The 24123-nt window shown below is 36.4% G+C and overlaps 1 protein-coding gene across 4 annotated transcripts in view; it reads right to left on the bottom strand.

Moving 5' to 3' along the window:
* The window catches only part of grb2b (growth factor receptor-bound protein 2b), a 52588-nt gene that overhangs the window by 7705 nt on the left and 20760 nt on the right, over positions 1–24123 (bottom strand). For all 4 annotated transcript variants that reach the window (XM_077211927.1, XM_077211928.1, XM_077211931.1 and 1 more), the window contains one exon: positions 3648–3745. In XM_077211927.1, the coding sequence (XP_077068042.1) occupies positions 3648–3745 (98 nt within the window). The remainder of the gene's footprint in view (positions 1–3647; positions 3746–24123) is intronic.

Here is a 24123-nt window from a genome sequence, read left to right as displayed (position 1 = left end):
CCTACTGTGAGCTACGAGGTTGTTGGTCGATCAAATCGATGGCATTTGCTTCTGATGAATCCGTCAGCCTGCATTATTTCAGCTTATTTTTACATTTTTGAACAATGGAATTCAAGGCAAAAAACCACATAACCCATGATGCTGTACAGAAAATTACACCAGAGAGTCAAAAACCACTAGTGAAGAATTTGGGCGTGTTTTTTTCGATTTGCTCTCAGATTTGACAAACAAATCATCTCAGGGTTCTAGTTAAAGTAAAATCCTTTCTTTCTTTTAAAGGACTTTGAAAGTGTGATTCATGCTTTTATTTCAACAAGGCTTGACTATTGTAATTCCCTTTATATGGGTATTAACCAAGCATCTCTTGACCATCTGCAAATGGTACAAAATGCAGCTGCTAGGCTCCTTACTAGCAAATGAGAGCACATTACTTCAGTTCTGATATCTCTGCATTGGCTCGCAATTCTTTACACAATTGATTTTATAGTCTTGCTGCTGGTTTTTAAATCCGTAAATGGATTAGCTCCCATATATTTTTCTGATTTATTATCTGTTCACAATCCTGGAAGGTCTTTTAGGTCATCCAACCAGATACTGTTAAATGTTCCTCGGGGCTAGAATGAAATCAAGAGGAGATTGAGCTTTTGCCGTTGTTAAAGCAAAACTTAAAACCTCTCTTTTTTCTTTGACTTTTAATTGTAGTTGATTTGTGCTGTGTCTGGTCTGTTTGGGGTTCTGTTCTGTGAATTATGTTGTACATGGTGTTAAATGTCGATGATATTTGATATAGTGTACAGCACCTTGGTCAACAATTGTTGTTTTTAGTGGTGCTATATAAATAAAGCTTGGATGAGTTGAGAAAAAAGCAACACGTGGCAAAATATCGCTTTAGCTCCGCCCATTCCCATGAAGCACTGCGAATGACGATAGTAATTGAGTCGATCTCCCCATGTTCTCAATCTACTGTAATATTTGTGTATATATGCATACTTTGCAATAAACTTAAAATTATTTTTATACATATATAATCAATATTTGTAAATGAGTAGTTTTATGTTTCTCCATTGTTTTTTAATTTGATTATGCTGTTCGCAATGCTTTATGGGATTGTAGTTCTTTCCTGTTAAGTCCAGTCTTGTGACTGTCTTTTTGTCTGATTTGCAAAAACTATTTTGCTTCAAATCAAAGATTGTAATGTTGTGATTCACCTTGTTGCTGAGTGGCTTGGATCATGGCTTATAACTCTTTAACAAACACTATTTTAAAATCTCTCTCTCTCTCTCTGTCCTTTATTTTTATTCAAATCAAATATGTAGTGAATAAATATATGAATATATACTCTACACTTGTAACATAATTTGTTTTTTAAATGTAACTAACAAAAACATAACATTTACGCTCCCAGAGGGTGTTACGCAAGGCTATTCATAAAAATTATGGCTGTCTCGACTGTACCTGCCGAATCTTTCCTGTCCCCTTTGATGTGGACGGCACAGACACACAAACACAGAGCATGTGACCAGGAAGTGACATGAAAGCACTCTAGGGCAAATTCCACTCAACCACCGTCTGCACGCCGTGTCTCTCTCCGCTCAAACACGTTCATTTACATTCCCTGTCCTGATAAGAAACATCCGCCTCCCCTTCCCATAAACCTGGCCAATCTTGTGTAGCTGTCCTAGGATATTAAAAAGATTCGCTGGTGTGTTTTCTGGGATGTCAAAAAACGAGAAAAATACTGTTCAGTATAAAATAAAAATAAAATTCCTTTCTGCGACTGATGACACTACTGATGCAAAATGATCAATATTCAATTATCTGTTAAAGAGAGGAAGCTATTCATTACATCACTCTGGCATCATGGCGGCCAACTGTTGTTTCATTTCCATTTCAGAGAGAGGGGAAGAAGGTCTTTGATTGGAGGATCCTGTTCAGCGTCTCATTGTCATTACAAGGATTTCAATTCTCTTTCCCAGGCAAATATTAGTCAATCATTCATTCATTCAACCATTCAAGCGAGAGACGAATGAGGAAGAGAGCGGGAGGAACAAACCGGATCATGTACAAAGACTGAGTTCAATCAAGCTGATTGGTATCAAAAGGGCAACAAAGTGTTCCCACGAAAATCCTCAGGCAGTTCACCGACAAAAAAGAAGAAACTCTGCAAAATGCACAAGGAGGAATTTGGAAAAGTAAACCGAGCTGGCAATCTGTGACGATTATTGATATAATTCCTGGACTATAGAGTTTCTTTAAACGTACAAGTCTAATGCCTATATGTGCTTTTGAACGCAGAAACATTTAATTCAAAGTGAAGTTATTTTAGTTGGATTGGTTAAAATATGAATTACGCGCTCTATCAGGAATTCTGCAAATCAACAGTTAAAACAGGCTAAAAACAGCCAAGGCCTTACACATATATACACAATTAATATATACACACTGTGTGCGTGTGTATAAAAATATTATATATATATATATATATATATATACACACACACACACACACACATTTTTTATACAAATATTTTATGTTAGATGTGATTAATTGCAATTATTTATTTTGACAGCAATAATGTACAATGATTTTATTGGCAATATAAAATTAAGCAACATAAATATTGCCGTGATTAACGGGTTTTCATTTGTAGTTTCTTATACAATGCCGTTTAAAATTTGAGCTCTGTATTTATTTTATTTTTTTAAGAAATGAATAGTTTTATTCAGCAAGGATGTATTAAAGTACAGTGTTGACTAAAATGTTACAAAATATTTATATTTCAAAGAAATGCTGTTCTTTTGAATTGATCATTTAAGAAAAGTAAAAATATATTAAACCAAAACCAGTTATTTAAAATTGCAATAATATTTCAAAATATTACTGCTTTTACTGTATTTCCCAGTGTATATATATTTACAACAACTGCTGAATTAAAATACATTGAGTAAATATTGTGTACAAATAAATAAATTTACAAATATTTGAAAATAAAAGATGTGCAACATGCACTTGTCAAGTCTGTTGGTATATTCTGAAACTGACACACTCAGAATTTAAAACTAATCAGTTTAGTTCAGTTCTACAAATCAATTCTTTTGAACCATTTTAATGAATCGTTCAAAACAAGGATTCACCAGCATGCGTGTTATTTTAATACATTAATATTCTAATACATAAATATCAAGATGTACATTCTAAATGATGTATTAAATGAACAACATCTACTATTGCGGTTCATCAGTCTTTCACTCTGAGCATGCTTTCTGATGGCAGTTTAAACTCATGACGCATACTGGAGACCCTCGCTCCTCTGAGCAGAGCTGTGTACAGCTGTTAGAAAATAATTACAGTAAATCTCCTCAATAATACAGGCAGATTCGTCAAACAGACGCCTGCAATGAACAGAAACACACCAGAGGAGTTTCTCTCAGATTAGTGAATTGAAGTAATGTCAGAAGTCAATTCTCTGAATGCCTGAAACTTGGGCTGAATACCAAGAAAATGACTCTTCTGAATTAAGCTTTTCTCAAGGTGGAAAAAGAGGAACTGCTCGTGTCATTTTCATTTGGTGACACTTTATCTTTAAAGCTGTAAATGATCTCAGAGTGGTTTGAAAGTGTAGGTGGCGGAAGTATTTTATACTCACGGATGCGCCTTCATCTCAATGTAGTTTTTAGGAATGAAACCATCTTTGCCGTTTAGTTCTGCCTTGTACCAGTTCTGATCACACTCTTCATTTAATACCTGCGAATAAAAGAGAAGACGGTTAATACTGATTAAACATGATTCACGATTATCCAGCGGTAATTGTACATTACTACATTACACCATAGTTTGCATACAGCATTATGCTATCAATATATATAATCCTGCTGAATTATCGCAAGCATGTGAGTCACTGTTGTCAAGACCACTATCAAAGAAGCCAAACATCAAACAAGTTAAACATAGTTAAACATCTGTGTGAAAGTGTAACGCTAGAGTAGCCATGCTACCTCCCAGTTCAAACCACCTGCATTCTGGTCATTTATCTTATTTTAGCATCAGTATATGTATGAAAATGAAAACAGAAATGTGTGTGGAGAGATGCATTTACTTTAATCTGATTGGACGCTAAATGCACCGACTCAGGATTTATCAGTTTAGGTTTCAGAGATCCACCACTCTTATTAAATCTATTATATTTTCAATTTCAAATGTCGAAATTTGATTAATTATTTTTGTTAATGTCTAGAAATTATGCTGTTGGAAACTATTAATTCTGTCCAATGAAAGCAATAAGACCCCAAAAAGGTTTAAACTTGTGCTGTTATCAAACATCATCCCTACAAGTTAGCAGCAAATAAAAACATATAAAATCAAAAACCTAAAAATATGACAAATTAAATATTATACATCTAATTTGGAAAGATATATCTTGTGGAACGCGTTGTGACATCACGTTTCTATTTCTGATGTGCTGCACAGCTTGATTGCCAGAAATTAATTTATTATTTACCAACATGTCAATTGATTGATACATCTGTGAATGTGACTTATTAATTTAAATAAGATCTGACCATTATCAAAGTCAGCTGTTTTTTGATCTATTAGTATAAATCATAAATCATCTCTCTTTTTTGGCATATTTTTAGAGTTTAAAATGATGTGTTGTTATACCATATGATATATCGGCCGATATTTGGATTTTTTTAATTATAGGCACCGGCAGGTTTTTCTGTTTAGCTGACAAATGTCGGGAGCAGCTTTTATTTTGACAGTGATGGGACTTTTATTTTGACAGCACTAAGAATGCCAACAGCTGAGCGCAGATGCTAGCATAGACATTGAAAAAAAAATGTGTGTTATAAATGATGCTGTTGAAATGAAAACTATTAATCCTAATAAAAGACCAGTAAGAGCAATAAGATGTACAGATGGGCAAACAAACACTCAATTTTTGCCGTAATCAAACACTATCCCGTTAAGTTAACTGTAGATAAAAACCAAGATCTTAAAACTAAATGTCTAAAAATATGACAATTAAATATTAGATGTCTAATATGGACAGATAGATACTGATAAAAAAAATGCCCTGAGATTGTAACAACAGGGCAGCTTTTGAATTTATTCCAAAGGGAAAGCATGGTGCCTGTATTCAGATTCTCTGCATTGGCCAATGTCCTTCTCAATAGCATTCAGAGGGAAGGTGGAGGACCAAATATCTGCCAGAGAAAAGACTCAAAACTGTGGTTTGGAGGAAACAGAGCGTGCAACATCCTTCCGCTGCAAAAAATGATGGGGAGACAACCAAAAGAAGAGCAGAGAAAGAGAAAGCCTGTCAACAAGGGATGGACCATTGACCAAAAATGGGTTGGGAACAATTAAAGAATGTGAGAACATCCACTAAACGTCTAACCTGATGCCAATTTACACTTGAAATGGCTACAAATGAAAACAGAAAACCATGACGGTGGATTTCAGATTTGGTTTTAACACCTGGTTAGCGCCTTTGTGGTTCACTTTTACTTTGAATTTCGCTTGTGAACAATGCACATGAAAACTACAGCCATCCACAATCAGTCACAATGCAGGCCAAATTATAGACGTACTCAAACCTGCGAGTAGTTTATGTTTAGAAATAAGCCAGTTTTCATGATGCATGGTAAGTTATACATACAATCTACATTTTTGACTGAACATTGACAGCTCATTTTAAACCACTGTTAAAGATGTAAATCAACGGTCAATAACAACATTTCCAGCTAATGCAATCTCTGACCACACCTCAACATTTACGCAACAGTCTTAACATAAAAAAACAACAACAAAAAAACAGACAACTTCTAAACATACTCCTTCCCATTTTTGGAAGCCATGATTGTATTGTTTTTGACTCACACGTACAATTTGCTTTGTTCATAACTGGAATTAAGTGGGTGCCCAGTCAGAAGTGTAGGAGGACATGTTGGGCGGATTTCAGTGCAGCAACAGAGCGAAGAAACCCACAAAGAGAAATACAGAGAGAATTGATTGTGCAGTCCTCTCCCTGATGCATACTTCAAACATCATAGGGTGCTAACAGCTCTCTGCTAAACCCAAAAGACAACACTGAGATTGACACCATCCACTCAGCGGCATCAATCTGGAGTGAAAGCTACAGATGGCCATCATTTATTTAGAGAGGAAGAGATCTCGCTAAGTGTCTGCATCAAGTTTGGGTCTGATCATTTACCCAACCACACATGCCGCTTCATCGACACGAAAGGCCATGTAGAGTTAATCGCACGAAGCCTGTTAAAAGAATTTCAAAGTCATACTGCAGCATATGATCATTTTCTTAAATTATATTTAACTTTAATTACTGGATAATGATAAATTAAACATTTAAAAAACCCTCCTGCAATTCTCAATAGCCTATTAAAATAAGTTAATGCATGCACGAATAAAAAATAATAGCATAAATTAATAAATGCATAAATTAATGCATAAACAAATGCGTGAATAAAGAAATAAATTGATAAATTAATGCATGATTAAACAAATGCATGAATAAATGTATGCAAAAAAGTGAGAATAGAGATAGAAATTTTAGACAGAGCAAAAAGGTTGTAAATCCAATCAAGCCAAAATTGTGTACAGAAATGATTACATCCAATAACACAATCTTTGGCTGTGTTTGACATCTCCCCCTATACCCTCATTCACTATTCCCTACATTCACTGACAGTTCTCTTGAAAGAGTAAATGAAAACGAGTGAGTGAATTCAGACGCTGAGTTCACCAGAAAGGCTGCTGCTTTTGCATAGTTTGAGCTTACCGTTTAATAATCATTTGAAACTCAGCAAACTAGCTCCAGTAGTAATGAAAAGATTGATCTTAAACTCTGTCATGGAAACTAGCACGTATAAACCTTAAGTAAACAATCTAATGATCAACTAAAAATTAATTAATACCTGTATGATATTATGCTGTAGCCACATTTGACCAGTGGTTTGGAAAATGGACGGATGGATGATTCAGCTGCGGGCGAAATCTTCTGGTCAGACGCGGGAATTCATTCGACACGCGACTCTCACAGTGCATTGTGGGTATTCTCTAACTGTTGAGCGTACATCAGTTGTACACTCTTTATTGCGGTGCATTATGAGATTGAATGAGTGCCGACTATAATGTCCACTATGGTTTCGGACACCAATACAAATGTCTGTCCCCTCAAATAGTGCCCTTTTTAAGGTTATAGGGGGTGAATTCAGAAACAGCCTGTGAAATGCAAAAAAACTAATTGCAGGCACTTGAAATAATCCAGATTTCAAGTTGGAGCTAATACAATGAACAGACCGTGATAAGAGACTCTCGTGTAAAATCAGACTTTATTCTTAGACAAGTGGCAGTCTATAAACATGAAGACATAAGAGGAAGTGCACAAGATTAAAAAAGGCTGGGTAAAGGTTGAGGGACCAGTTACAACTGTAACAATAATGGGAGATTTTGAGTGAACAAAATCATCAAGCCAACAAGCTTCAGGGAAGTGGCCCCATTCTCTTGTGTGAGAGGGAACGATCGCAGAGAGGAAATGAAAGTAACCCAAAAAGTGCATTAGGGGAACGAAGTGTAAGAAGTGTTCTTGCATAACTGCCTTTAAGCTTCAAGCAGCTTCAACATTTGTTTGCCATTTTCTGATCAAAAGTTGACTAACCTCAGATTGCGCATATATCCGTTACAAGACCTCAACAAAACCTGTTACCAGAACACAGTGGACAGAACAGCAATACAAAAACTAATCTTTACAAACACCAAACAAATGCCAAAATTAAAAAAAACACGACCCTGAAAACTTAACTGAAATGTAAAAAGCATATTCATATAACATTTGTCACAGTCATTGTTATGATTATTAAATACAATGGTATGTAATACCGCAAAATTCTTCACACAATTTTACATAATAAAGTGTTATTTTAAATATGAAATGTGGACAGATGTTTATCTTGCACATTAATATTTCTGCTGAACCGGTAGCAAAAACAACTTGGCCGTATAAATATATCATAGCAGTGCAAAAGTAAACCATTTATCCCCAAAACAACTTCCCAACTAAAACAAGCGTTTTGCGAAATGCATGCGTTTTTCAAATAGCTACATTTCAAATAGTCAATAATTATTTGTATGTCTCTAAACACACACACACAAAACGACACTACGTCTATATTGCATCAGATCAAAATGACAGTGCCGATTATAATCAGTGGAGCTCCTAGTGCCACATCATGATGATTTCAGTTGATAATGATGATGAACATCCATTTCTATTTCTGATGTGCTCCACAATTACTCCAGCTAATTCTTTTTTCCTTGATTGCAAGAAATTGAGTTATTTACAAACATGTAAACTGATTGACACATCTGTGAACGTGAATTTTAATCTTCATATACTGTATTTAAATAAGATCTGATCATCATCAAAGTCGGCTTATTGTGTTTTTTTGGTCTATTGCTATAAAACCTTTTTTGTAGCATATTTATATAGAGGTGGGCGATATATCGTTTAGACGATAATATCCAAATTGTTGTCTGGACGATATGCAAAATTGGGATATCGAATATTTCATAATTTGTACAATCCGACCCCCAAAACATGAAAAGACCTGAAGGAAGTTAAAGAGAAAACAAATAACGCACACTATAACCTTCTAAACAATTATATGTAGGGAGTTTAATACTGTAGGGGTTTGTTTGACTATTTTTTTTTGTACAAAATCACGATCATTCCTCAATTGCACGAGAGTAAGCTGCTAAAGTTACTAATTTGCAATATACAACTACGAAGTCCTTACCTGTGTGTTATGACGTTTAGGTTGAAGCAACAATCCAAAATCGTAAAGAGAAGGCGAAATATGCGTTGTTTGTGGAAAAATGATCTTAAGTTAAAAAGTTTTTCTTAAATGTCTGTGGCGTCCTCGAGTGGCGAGCTTCGTGATTGCATCATTAGAAAATTGCGTTGTATGAGTCCAAAAGATGGAATACATTTTCCCAAGAGATCGGTTCCGTACGCATTACAAACCGAACCATTCCGGTGGTTGGACCATTTTTCCTGCCGACCAAAATCCGCGCTGGAGCGAACACCACAATGTTGCGCAACATCTGCACTTAGCGCTGCGTTCGACACTATCGATCATAAAATACTCTTGGATCGACTACAAAACTACACTGGTGTTCAGGGACAGGCATTAAGGTGGTTTAGATCGTACTTATCAGACCGTTACCATTTTGTCTGTTTAAATGGGGAAAAATCAAAGATAACGCCATTAGACTATGGAGTGCCGCAAGGATCGGTGTTAGGCCCTCTGCTATTCTCAATATACATGCTGCCACTTGGTAATATTATAAGAAAACATGGAATTAATTTCCACTGTTATGCTGATGACACTCAATTATATATCTCATCACGACCAGATGAAAACACTAACTTATCTAAATTGACAGAGTGTCTAAATGATATAAAATGCTGGATGACGTGTCATTTCCTGCTATTAAATTCAGATAAAACGGAGGTATTACTTATTGGTCCAAAAAACTACCCACAAAATCCCTTACAATACAACTTTAATTTAGAAGGATGTCCTGTTACTTTATCCACTACAGTAAAAGACCTGGGTGTTATACTAGACCACAACTTGACTTTCGAAAATCATATTTCATATATTACAAGAACAGCCTTTTTCCACCTTAGAAACATTGCTAAGCTACGTAACATGCTATCTGTTTCTGATGCAGAAAAGCTAATTCATGCATTCATGACATCGAGAATAGATTACTGTAATGCTTTATTAGCTGGTTGTCCTGCATCCTCAATAAACAAGCTACAGTTAGTGCAAAATGCAGCCGCTAGAGTTCTTACTAGATCAAGAAAATATGATCATATAACACCTATTTTATCATCTCTACACTGGTTACCTATTAAGTTACGTATAAATTACAAAGTATTCCTACTGACCTATAAAGCCCTAAATGGTTTAGCTCCTGTGTATTTAACAGACCTTCTATCGCCATACAATCCATCGCGCTCTTTAAGATCATTAAATTCGAGGCTTCTGGTCATTCCTAGGATATCTAAGTCCACTAAAGGAGGGAGGGCGTTCTCATATTTAGCTCCTAAACTCTGGAATAGCCTTCCTGATATTGTCCGAGACTCAGACTCGCTTTCCCAGTTTAAAACTAGATTAAAGACGCATCTCTTTAACCAAGCATTCACTTAATGCTTAACCTTTAATACTACTGCTGAATCAGTGCGAATGCATTAACATTATGAACATCAGCTATGCTAATTATTTCCCATCTGCCTTTCTGCTGTTATCTCGGGACGCTAGTCAGATGCCCCAACACCTGAGATGAGACGACTCAACGCCTGTGAAGAGACGACTCAAAGCCGGCGATATGTTATGCCCTAAATTAATACATGATTAACTAACTGTATTTTTCTATGTACATTTCCGAAATGCACTTTCTGTAAAGCTGCTTTGAGACAATGTGTATTGTGAAAAGTGCTATACAAATAAATTTGAATTGAATTGAATTGAACATCAACTGGCAAATGAAAAGAAAGCAGAACGAAACTCATTATTTTGTGCTTTACGGACCATTTATCATTTCGGACAAATATCAGTGCAGCGCGAGCCGATCTTGAAGCAACACCGTTACTACATAAGAGATCCAGTAAACAAAGCATTTGAATTCGCCACTTAACATCGCTACGAGATCTAGTGAGAAGGATTACAAGTTCTCCATTATTAACCGATCAAACAGCGCTGATGTGGAAACCAGGAGAAACATTGTTCCATGAATGAACTAGTTATAGGTTGTAAGTCCACAGATCATTCACCATGTATTTAATGTAGTAACACTAACTTGTAACCATGGAAGTTTGGCAGAAATATTAAAATGCTTTCAAGTACGTCACACATCTTTTTCCAGCACTTCAAAACTCAAATGTTATATGTTATTTAAATTTCACTTTGAATGTGATGACCAAAACATTATTTGTTCATCCTTCAAAGATTACCCCCATTTATAAAACTAAAAGTTTCAAGATGTAGGAAAACTCACAATTATTTAAAAATATTTTTTCTATTAATAAATAGGAAATTTCTATGGCATTTCTTTATTTTTGCTGTATCGAAAACGTACCGAACCGTGACACCACTGTATCGTATCAAACCGAACCGTGAATTTTGTGAACCGTTACACCCCTATTAAAAATATAAAAAAACAGTAAAAACTTTGAATAATAAATGACTATTGAATAATATTTTATTATTTTAAAAAGTTTAGGAGTCTTTAAATCAATAATGTCTCATATCTTTATGTACTAGTAATTCTATACAATAATAGGTCAAATGCAGCAAGTCAAAAGACCAACTGGACCTTCTTTACCAGTTTGCACACATTTCTTTGAAGGATTGCAAAAATATCGTCTGAATATCGATATCGAGATATTGAAAAAAAATATTGAGATATTCATTTTTGTCAATATCTCCCACCCCTATATTTATATAAATTAACATTATGTACAAAACCTACTCTATTCTACAATATCCCATACAAAGAAAAAAAGTAAGAAAAATAAAAGGAAATATTACTCAATTCACTTGTTAGAAGCAGTAAATCTAAAACAAGTGGCTACGAGAGGTTGAAAGATATATCGCCAAGGCTGATATTTCGGCCGATATTTGGAATTTTTTAATTATCGGCATTGCCTGATAATTAACAAGTGTCGCAATATTACAGCGATTTTATTATTTCGACAGCGATGGGACTTTTATTTTGACAGCACTAAGAACGCCAGCAGCAGATGCTAGCATAATCTTTAAACACTTGATTTTAAACTTTGCTGCACTATATCTGTTTTATAGCTATATCATATTCACATGTCACTGTATACTATATGCAAAATTAGTGTTACATGGTCTTTGAAAAAATATGACTCCCAGTTTGCACACTTACCAGATTAACAGTTTACTTTTTTTTATTCCCGTTTAAACTTTTTTCGTTTTTGAAAAACAAATACTATAGCCTAATCGAATTACAGAATCAAGAAGTTGCAAAAGCATCATTTTTTTACATATCAATTCATTTTACATTTAATTATTTCTAATTTAGCTAATATGTAAAATAAATCAATTTTATTGCAGCAATTGTTATACATATTTAAATTAAATGGCCGCCAACATAATACTAATAGCTAGTTCAAGGCATCCAAGCTGGGCTCCTACCAACATAAATCTCCAAAACTGTACGTCTAAATTATATTCAAATCACATATTTCAGTTTGTAATAAAATAATCTGACAACAATGGTATTACAAATTGTCCTTTCTTGGCACACTATTTTCAGGCTAGCCCAGCTAATGAGCATGCAAATTCGATTGTCTCTTTTAACTCCTCCCCTTATGAAGTTGCTGATGTCAGATCTATATTAGAGATAAACTGGGCAAACTCAATCCCTCACAACACTCATTTTCAACAATAGACCTACATTTTTTCATCCAATACACACAGTTGAACCTGAAACATCTAATCAGAGAGAAAGAAAACTATTTGCTTTGTTGGCAGATTCACCAGTGGACACAACTGTGTTCTTGTGCTAAGCTGAACGCTGTGGCCTACACTTTCGCTCTCATTTACAAACACAATCTCTATTGTCAACATCCACCAGCACTCACCCCCGCTTTTAATCAGACTATGGCGCAACAGTAATGGCGTTTTGGTTTTGTGTAGCAGAGATAATCTCATCCACAGCTGTCATGGCCTTCTGCTACAACCAACAGCCGCTGCTTCCCAGTCTGAGATAAGAAGACACATTGGGGTACCCACAATGCACTGCAAACACCTCTACTTCCGTCAATTTAGCAGGTCGTAACCAGACTTAGAATATGAACACAGATGGAGATGATGCACCTGTGGGGACTTTGAAGACATCAGATGAGGGTCAAGGCTAAAGGTTTGAAAACGTGATAGAGACAAGAGGGGGCGGAAACGCAATCCAGAGGGGATTGTGATGGATGAAGACAGTAGATTATCTGAACGTGTGGATTAATCTGGTTTGCGGCCCATCATATGCTGTTGATGGTGACAAAAAATACAAATAAACAAACGTCACTTTAAAGGGGTCATCGGATGCAAAATTCACTTTTATATGGTGCACCGTTTGCATATAAAAGTGTCATTGCAGTGTGTGGAGACAACCACCGTACAATGAAAAAAATCCATTTACTCCTTTTTTTTATCCTCAAAAAGCCTAAACAATAATCAAGCCGTTTGGATTTTCTGAGCAATATGATGTCATATTGCTCGTGCTCCGCCCAGGACTGTCCCGTATTAGCATATTTCCCCCCTCAGCCATTTGCATACTGTCTGCCAAGGCAGCACTTTAAGTGTCTTGTGTCGACACGCCCCATGGATTAGAGGGGTGAGGTGAGCAGTTGCTCATTATCATTTAAAGAGACATGCACCAAAATGGGTCGCAGTGAACAGCTGTTTTTGAGGAGGGAAAAAGGGTGAGGGTGTTGTTTTACACAACCATTGAGGAGTTTTAACCAAAGTATGTCAAAAACTTTACATGAAGACCCTAAAGAATCATACGAACTAGTGGAAAATGGGCATCCGATGACCCCTTGGCAGTTTGACCCCTTATATATAAGGGGTCAAATATATATATATATATATATATATATATATATTATATATATATATATATATATATATATATATATATATATATATATATATATATATATATATATAGGGTGTACTCACTTTTGTTGCCAGCTATTTTGACAATAATGGCTGTATGGTGAGTTATTTTCAGAGGACAGTAATATACTGCTATACAAGCATCACATTGACTACTCTAAATATATCCACGTTTCATTTCTCTAGTATTGTCCCTTGAGAAGATATACTGAAATGTTTGCTGAAATGTGAGGAGTGTACTCACATACATGCATGACATTTGAAGTGGATCAAAAAAGTTGATCAAAATCAATGGAACAGAAATTCATGTATAACTTTGATGAAAGGTTTTGATCCATTTCAAATGTTGACTACTGTATATAACATTACAATAAACAAAAAAAAAACAAAAAAAAAAGAAAGAAAATGTTGATGTTGAATGCTGAAGTTTAATTCTTAGGGTTAACCCTAAGAACGGGCAATTATGGCTCGTTTCCACTGAGCGGTACGGTACGGTACAGTTCGGTACGGTACGCAATTATTTGCGTTTCCACTGTCAAAAGTTGTGAATGGTACCAAAAAGCCGAACCGTACCGTACCACTTTTTGGGTACCCTTCCGTTGGGGTACCTAGCACAGTGGTACGGTACTAAAGGGTGGAGCTAGACTCACTGCAAAACGCTGATTGGTTGACAGAGATCGTCACTTGCGCGAGGGGAATGGCAACATAAGAAGCGCCATTTTTTAATATACAGTTGGAATATAATACTACGGTTATTCTTTCACGAAATGTAGTTTTAAGAGTTTTTGAGGCGAGAATGTAGTTGTTTAAAGCTCAAATCTGCGGTTTATTTATAATGATTTATGATAATTTGATCCATTCTAGGCGATCACCGGGCGCTCGGCGCTCATGTTCCCCGCCTGGAACAGCCTTTCCTCGGCTAGTCGTTCTGACGTTTGCCGCTGACTCTGTAGCAGCTAGTGGTAATTCGTCTTGTGTATATCTAACGGGTGATCTTTGGTCTCGTGAATCGATAATTCGTTCCCTGGCCAATCGTTTTGGCTGCGGGCTAAGTGAAGTTTCATATATTTAGGCTATAACTTTTCCGTTGTAAAGTTAACGTTAGACTAGCGCTGAATTTGTATATTTGACTGAATTGTTTGCTTTATTTCTTATTGTATAGCTTCTTGTAACGTTACCTTTTACTTATACTTTTATAATGGCTATTATTGATAGAACTGAAATTTAACAAAAAGAAATAGGGTTGAGTTTTGTCATTTTTTATTACAAGATTATCACTGTAATGTTGTTTATTGCAACATTTGTACAAATGCACATATTGCCTGGAATATGTTTAATATTTTTTTAAATTTAAACGAAAAGATGCAGGGTTGTGTTTTATATTTCGTTTTGTTATAAATAGGCTAACGTTAAACATGTAAATAATCAGGTCTATACATTGCCTGAACCACATTTGTGTGCCTATAATGTTTAAAATTTATTTAAATGAAAACGAAAAGAGGCAGAGTGGTGTTTTATAACATATTTCGTTTTATTGTTGCCTAAAATGTACATGCAGAGCGAGCTGAGTGATGCTTTCAAGAACGCGCTGTTCCATGTGGTGAATTACCGGACTCGCGTCCTCGGGAGTCCCTCTGCTGAGAACTTTACATACTTGGTATTGAGAAATGCCTAATGTCGGCGCTTGTCTTCTTGTGACAAACATGACGAGAAGCAAGGACAAGATCTGCTGTATGCCATCCACTGGTGTTTACTTTGTCGCTTTCTTCTTCGCGCGAAAATCACGTTGATCGCTTCTTTCCGGCAAACACCACGCCTATCAAGTAGGGTACTGTTGGCTGTGGAAACGCTAGTTGGATCATGGTTTACTGACCCGACCCGACCCGAACCGTACTGTACCGTACCGTACTGCTCAGGGGAAACGAGCCATTATAAATGACGTCTGCCTAAGCAAATTAAATCATCAATGCAGAAAAGAGACGGATTGAAGAAGGAAATCACGCAGACTGTTAGCTTATATAATATAGGCCAGCCGTTCATATCATAACCCTTGTGCTGTTATCAACACGGGCATCCACAACTTCACAAAGGGTCAGGGCACGATACACCACCATAGACGTTGACGTGCACTACAACAAGTCTTCCTTTCATCCCTGCGTCCACTTTCACAAAGACACCAGTGTGTGCGCTAGTGTCAGTCTCTTCTTATGACTGACTGAACGACAGTTCTACAATCAACAGATGCTGCCAGTCTGTCTCACACACACACACACAAATGAAGACTCTGTATGATATTTTAACGTCACAGCCAGTGAGAGTTTTGAGAGAGGGAAAGGACAATAGAAATAGAATAGAAAAGATCATAAAAAATTTTTTTTTTCATAAATACAATAAAATATATTTTTAAAAAAATTGGTTACAATGAAAATAAAATGTTGGGCCGAAACTTTGCCAAAAATCAAATCCAAACAATATATATATATATATATATATATATATATATATATATATATATATATATATATATATATATATATATATATATATATATATAGGCCTATATCAAAATAATATTAAATACCAATATTTTTATATCCCTATTTCAATATATTATTCCGAAATTACACTGACATCTCGGTGGATCCCTAAACATATATATTTATCAAAGCCCCTTTCACACAGAGCGTTAATCCCAGAAAATTGCCATAAAATTGCTAGAGTGCCTTTTGTGTGAACGCAAACAAGTCCTGGGATTGATCCTGGGATGGGGAACTAGTAACAATGCCGGTATCAGTCCAAAAATGCGTCCTGTGTGAACAAAAGGCAGGACTGATGCCGTAAGGAGTGTGTCGTAGTGATGACACTTAAGCTGAGATAGTTCGCCAGCTTAAAGGGTCATATAATGCATTCATCGTGAAGCGATTTGCAAAGATTAATATAAAGGTTAATACAATTTTACAGTTACTTTTTCTGGGGGTTCAGCAGGGAGACATGAATAGTTGTAACGATTCTTTTTTCAGGAGCTGCTTCTTATCAAAATCAGCTTTATAAGTTACTTCCTTCGTTAATAAAGCAGGTGAGAAAAGATTTGCGAATCGCGCAAACATGAAAGCATTGACGTTGCTCGTGGGGAATATTCCCTTCGAAAACAAAACTCAGACACTGTGTCTTCAGCGGTTCGGATTTAGGAACATCAAAATTACTGCTGTGTTCATTATTACAACCAAGAACAGAACACCACAATCGCTTAGACGCCATTCTGCTCCAGCGTATCAACCATGACGGACTATGATGACTGGCAGCTCGCTCAGGGCAGGGATCTGTTGAAACGCTGCTGTCAATCAACAATCGTGGGAGGGGCGTCCGATTTAGTGACGTCACAAAATCGAACGGCTCAATTTGAGGCAGGGGAAAACATATAAGGAGATTAAAACAAAAACACTGGATAGATTTTTATCATTATATGATGGTTGTGTACAGGCACTGCCAACACACATTTCAGTACAATCAACTTGAAAAAGTGCATGTACCATTATATGACCCCTTTAAGAGAAATAGTACGTGATGCGCTAGTTTATGATCGATTCAGAAAAAAATGCACGAGTGTTTCTCGAGAGAGAGATAGAAATCGCAGATCACAAGCAAACTTAAGACATCCTGATGTCACACGTCTTTACGGGATGTGTGGGAACGCACGCACAGATTCCAGAAAATCACTGGCAGTGTGAATGAACCAAAATCAAACAATCCCAGGACACATTACCAGTGTATTTTCTGGGATCTCTGTGTGAAAGGGGCTCTAGAGACAATAAACATGCGGCATCTTGCTTGCAAAACAAGCCACGTCCACCAGACAATCTGATCTGGGACGCTGGTGGTTCAGTTCTGAATGTGCTTCCTGAAGAAAGAGGAATGGAGAGAAACATCTTAATAAGGGCTGTCTGTCACTCACTATACCATTGCATTGGTAACCGAACAATCTGACGACGAATTCAATTTATCGAGTAATCGCGGGAAGTCAGTGTTTCCGCTACATTCATTCTGCTGTGGTTATCCGCCACACCAAAAATCATCCCGCCACGGCTGTATATTCCAAGACTTCTTAAGTCATTCGATAGCACTCTTCAAGATCAATGTTCCCATTATTATACTTTATTTGTAGATAAAGGTCTATGGTTTGCATAAAATGACTTTATCTTGCTGGAGATTATTGCGCTTTCTAAATCATATTCCTTTCTCCCGCGCATCTGTTAGATTACAACACTGGAGTAGGGCTGGGCGATATGGCCAAAAAAAAAATCCCCGATTTTTTCACAAAAAATCCGATTAACGATTTAAATCGATTTTTTTCTCTCCCTACTTAAAATCAATCTGCAGATGACAAAGAAATTGTTCAAAACAAGTTTTAACTTTATTTTGTTTTAATATTCCCTTCTGGGATTTGATCTCAATTAAAGTGCAATCAGAAACAACAAGCCAAAAAGACAAGAGGACAGGCCCTGTCTTTGAAAACAATGAAAATGTAACATAAAATAAAATGGGTGGATTGGGATTGGGGGGATGTGTAAAAAAAAACAAAAACTTGCATCACAATAAGTGTATTGTGATTGTCAAATTATTTGGTAACTAAACATAATTTTATTAAGTTTACTGGTATGCTACTGTTTTTATTATTGTTTAACACAAATTTCACAATTTCAATTCAATTCTTGTGATTTGATTCTGATCTGGATTCAATATAAATTCCTTTGGATAAATAGGTACAGTAGATACGTTAATGTGTTAATTGTTCTCCCAAAAAAAAAAAAATTCACCTAATGCTGTAAACATACAGAAAGCCCTGTCAGCTGGTTAAAACCAACTCAAATTAAATATAATGCGTTTTTTATTTTATAATGCGTCTAACTAACATGCGTGCTATGGGTCATTAAAAGCATCCTGGGGTAAACGTAACGTTACGTGACATATGTTGTTCTCCAGCTGTTTTATGGACATCTTTCCGCAGTTGAAAAACACTGATCGATCGATTTTATTACATTTCGGTAAGTTGGTAGTAAAGAGTAACAGATGTTCGGTTCACGTGTCGCTTGAACTGAGATCTGCCAGCGTTCTTTCACTTCACATTTACAAGCGCCAAAACGGTGTTTATTGTTTGAATTTTGTAATAAAATTGACAGAATCTGAGAGCTGAGAATCTGTTTCATATCGATAGTAACCTGCTCTGTCGGTGTCAGTGTCCTCTTTGCTTCACGATTTTTCTCTGTGTGAGAAAAGGGATGTGTGGCGTGAGAGCGTGTAAAAAAAAGTGACAGAATTGCGTCTCTCACAGTGAACTCGTGAGAGTTGGCGGCCCTGAAGATTCAGCTTGTAAATGTTTTCTGCGGGTGTGCTTCTGCTGCCGCGGTCTCGCTCATTTGCCATGTTGTTTGTGTATCTCTATCATGGCAAGCGCTGAGCCCGGTCGGAACTACGGGAGCCCAGATGGGAGCGTCGGCGGTTGTTAAAGAGAAAACCGATTTTCATTCAAAAAAATCGGCGTAAACTACACATTCGAGTTAATCGATAAAATCGATTTATCACCCAGCCCTACACTGGAGTAGAGAGCACTATGAATTGTTCTTCATGCGCACTGTAACTGAAATGTAAAACTGTTAAAAGAAAAGGCTCAATAAACTGTTGCATAGATATAATATACAGTAGGCATCAAATATCTCTTCGCTTTGTGCTTTGAACTTTTCAATGCGAAGCGCTGCACACCGTAACTTCGCGTTGCTTCAAGTGCATCATTCTTCGCACGGGATGTGCATAATCGCATTGCCGCTCTACATTGGAGCCTTTCATATTATAATACTTAGGGGAGGTTGAAACACCTGTGGCAAGGCGGCATGGCCCATGGGAATATCACTCCTCATGGGCGACGCCCCCTCCCCCGATGGGGAAATGGGCCTGCCACCACAGCTGGAAAAAAATCCTAGAGGAAACACTGGAAGGCGAATCTTAATCTGTAAGGATCAAGAAGCAAAGTTCTACAAGGTCTAGCACTTTTGATGGGAGCATTTTATTGGGACGTTTCGAAATGCCACATACAACTGGCGGTAGTAAGACAAATTAAAACCCGCTTAATCTATGGTAATTAGAAAGTTTGACCTCATTATGGGAGCAAAGAGTCCTTATTTCGCTTATTACTCCCAAGAGTCCTTTCCATCCAGAATGTTCATGGATTCAGCAGTCGATCAGACGTGATGTCACAGTGCTTAATTATCCCTACAGATGAGAGGGCTAGGTCACGCAACCACAAATCACAGTCATTTCCAGGGTTTGATTACAGTTAAGTGGCATTGTTACACTTGGATTTGCATGCAATGCCATTTCTGCGGACCCTGGGGAAAACATTCATGAAATGCTTAAATGGAAACACTGAATGGAGATGAGGCGAACGGTCTCCACTTTAAAACAGCATTTGACGTTTTCATTCACAACAGGGCTCAGCAATCAGAGACAGGGAGCCGCAGAAGTCAATCAACAGAAATCATTTTCATCCTGATTCAAAGTTCTCCCGCTGGGACTTCTGATTGCTCATTAAATACAGCTCGCTTGCACTTGTGCTCAGAGAATCCATTTCATAATATTTCAGGGATTAATGAAGTCTGTTAGAATTGTGTTCCTGAAAATAAACCAAACGAAAAGAGCCCCACAAGTCTCTATGGTAATGGCTCATGTCCTTCCCTTAATGAAAGGGACTTTTCTAGAGATGCACAATATATATGGATTATATTGGTTATTGGCTAATATTTGTGATTCATTTATTGCAAGATTGATTAGATCATCTTTGCTGCCATCTCATGCTCACTTAAAATTAATCTTAAAAAAACTTAAACAAAAAAATCTATTTCTTGTAATTTTTAACAAATATCTAAATTAATATTAATTGATAATACTGTACATTATAATGTTGGGATGCCTAAATTGAAATGATTTATTTTAGTTTTTAGAGTTTCAGGGTATGTTTACATAACAATTTTCCTTTGTTTTTCGCGTACTGACGACAACGTTCTCAAAATGATCCATGTTCACACGGATCAGTGAAAACGGCTAAAAACGCTGTATTCTGCTGCCAGGCCAGTAGTTGGCGATGTCACTTTGTAAAGAAACACTATGCACCTATAGATTAAACTCGTAATATGCATGCGCATGATGTCACCGTTTTCACAAATTTGTGTTTTTGTAGTTTAAATGTAGATGATAACAGTATCGCTTTTAAAAAACTTGCATTTTGAAACCCGTTTTAAAAGTTTTCAGGCACTCGAAACATCATTGTCGACTCGTGTAAATGAATGGCCAAAAGCGCACCGTAGGGCTGTACGATTACTCGAAATCAAACCGAAATCGCGATTTGGCCAAGTGTGATTATGAAATCGCAAAGGCTAAGATTTTAAAATAGGAAAAATAATACTTCTTTCTAAAGAAATGTATATGATAATCCATTTGTTTTTTTCCCCCAGTCGATGCATACGAGCCTCATATTTCATATTAAAGATATGGACTCGTTTTTGATTTTGCAAACCTCCTGACAAAAAGAAATGAGAAATTATGAAATTATTATTGCAGATTTTTATAATAATATATTTTTTTATAATAAATCCTTAGACCTTTCTAATGATTTATAGTCATAGGCTGCCTACATGTTAACAGGTAACCCTGCAGTTTTTTTTGTACAAATATTTTTTCTGTAAAATATAAACATTTTCTTATATTGTTTTATTTATTTTGTATATTTAATAATGAAATGTTATCACAATAGTAATATTTCTTATTTTGTTTAATATTTTTATTTAGCAATAATAATTATCATAATAATTCATAATACAATCATAATAATAAAAAAAGTAGTCATTAATATGCAAGCATAAAATGTTGGGTCAAATTTTGCAGCCCAACAAACAAGCACAACAAACCAGGTGTTCTCTCACACACACACACACACGCTTCAGTATCTGCTTTTAATATCAATATATCTCTAGATTTTTTCCTTGTTTTCTAGTCAGACAAACATAAATCTTAATGAGAAAGGGTGTCATTCTTTACTTACTAACATGAAGACAGTAAGAGAACAGCACACACAGTACATGTAAGGACCAGTGATCTGAACTATACTTTAATCTTTTCCACTCAAATCAAAAGATTAAATCAAACCTATTTAGCTCTATAGGTTGACTAAGTCTTTCTGCTTGCCCATCCGTGAATTATAAATCATGGATTGTGCTGTTATGTAACCCAGTGTCCTTGATGTCACATGAGCAGAAGGCTGTGATCACAGTTAGTGACGGACAGTTTATGGCCATGTCTGTAATCCAGAGGCAGAGAGAGTGACAGGCATTAGCAAGGACGCTCTTAACAAGCCAAAGTGGTCAAAAAGTGACTGGCCGTGCTAATCCCTACTTTAGGAGGCTGTTTTAATGAGCTCAGCCCACACAGGATTGTGATCTTAGCCACCTTGTTCAATACCTGCTACTGTAATCATCCGAAATTGGATTATTCAAGGGTTGCTGGTCCCTCTGTGGTTCTGCCATTTAAATACTTTTTTCAAGGAGTTTGTTTCACTATTGCATCATCTCTTCCAAATAATTAACAGGAATTTGTATTTGGAGAAACAAAGTAACATCTAAGATATAGTCTAAAAAGTAGAAACCCACTTATCACGTAAAAAATAAATTGACAAGTCAAGTTTAAAATCATTTAAAAGTAGTTTTTTTGCTGTTATTTTTTAATGGGGTCATTATGCGACAGGAAGCTTGCACTGCACTACAGACAGACGACCGTTTGCAGAGGTTTTGGATTACAGGTAATAATGTTGTAAATTATGTTCAGTTTCTTGCATATAGACTGACTGTTTCGCTTCATAAGACCTCAATGAATAGTCAAGAGCCACAGGTAAGCCACAGCCACAAAAAACTAATATTGAACAATAAAAGACAAACACAAGTACATAATTTATATATAGGAGTAAAAAGTCATAAAAACAACTACAAAATCATCTGAACCTATGACTTTATGCAAACGCATTCAACAAAGCACCCATTATTCAAAGATCCATCAGGCTGCTAATGTGCATGGTAAAGTCTAAACCAGACACTATACAATTAAGAGTGTCCAATGGCATGAACTGAGAGAAACAAATAAACAGATGCAATGGTTACATCAAAATAAATCTTATGACTGATTTGATCCATAGCTTGGCTCGGAGCATTTCTATAAACTTTTAGAGGGCATCTATAGCCGGTTAGCTGGTGAGGTGACCCATCAGTCCGGGATGCAGGGCGCTTTTAAAGACCTCCTTTCAGTGAAGGGATGGCATATGTAGGGCAGGGGCTCCTCAGGGATGGGCTGGTCCAGGACACATTTTGTATTTTCCTGTATATGTTTTGGGTTTTTTTTTTGACTCTCAAAGTGATGGCAGTAGTTGACTTGCATTATATAAATTACCAAGGACAATGGTTTCACCTAAAAATCATTACTGTTCTACTAAAGGATAAAAAGACACCTACATCTTGGGTGGCCTGAGGGGGGAGTAAATTAACAGCAAATTTTCAGTTTTGGGTGAACTATCCCTTTAAGACCATTTTAAAGACAAAGCCTTAAAACAATGGGTTTTATGTCAACGGGACATAAAACAACGAATGACGTGAAGAAAATTACCAAAACAAAAAGAAAAGAAAGGATGGGAAGGTAACATCTTTTCAACCTACCCTAAGGCTCAGACTAGCTGTAGTTTGTGATGAGTTGCCTATTGAGCCATCTTTGAGTCACCTTAACCGCTTACAATGGACGTCTAGCCACGATGAGTCAGTCCGTAAAGATCCAGCCTGCTGATAACACTGCTGGCCCTGACGAGGGCAGCCTCACCTGTCTTCTCCATATGTCTGCATATAGTTTCATTCGAAGCATGGTGAGGTAACTGTGCACAACATACACTGACTGCATCATTTCAGCAAACGCTCATGTGGAATGCATGAGTGAGGCTTTTGCTAATGCAATGCTCACTGAGTCATGCTGCACGTAGGAGCTTGCTATGCTTCACAAAGAAAATATTAAAGAGAGATTGAGGCTGAGGCTACTTACACATTAGACAAATATATGTCCACTGTGAAACTGCACACTGGTAAACACACAATAACACTGAATGTAAAGAGTATAATATAAACATACAGACTGGTGCTCAACCGATATGGCTTTTTCAAAATTTTAAAATGACAGCAAATAAACAAACAGAAATCAACCTCAAACTGATAAAAATTTGCCAATAATATGCTTTTATGGCATTAAATATTGTACTGTAAATGACTGTACAACTGACACATTTATACGATTCTTTCCTTAATACTCATTTAAATT

Source organism: Siphateles boraxobius, unplaced genomic scaffold, assembly GCF_051911475.1.
Source record: "Siphateles boraxobius isolate OS27281-9 unplaced genomic scaffold, OSU_SipBor_1 66, whole genome shotgun sequence".
Classification (NCBI taxonomy): Eukaryota; Metazoa; Chordata; class Actinopteri; order Cypriniformes; family Leuciscidae; genus Siphateles; species Siphateles boraxobius.
The sequence above is the reverse complement of the archived record's forward strand: the minus strand, read 5'-3'. Positions and strand labels throughout refer to the sequence as shown.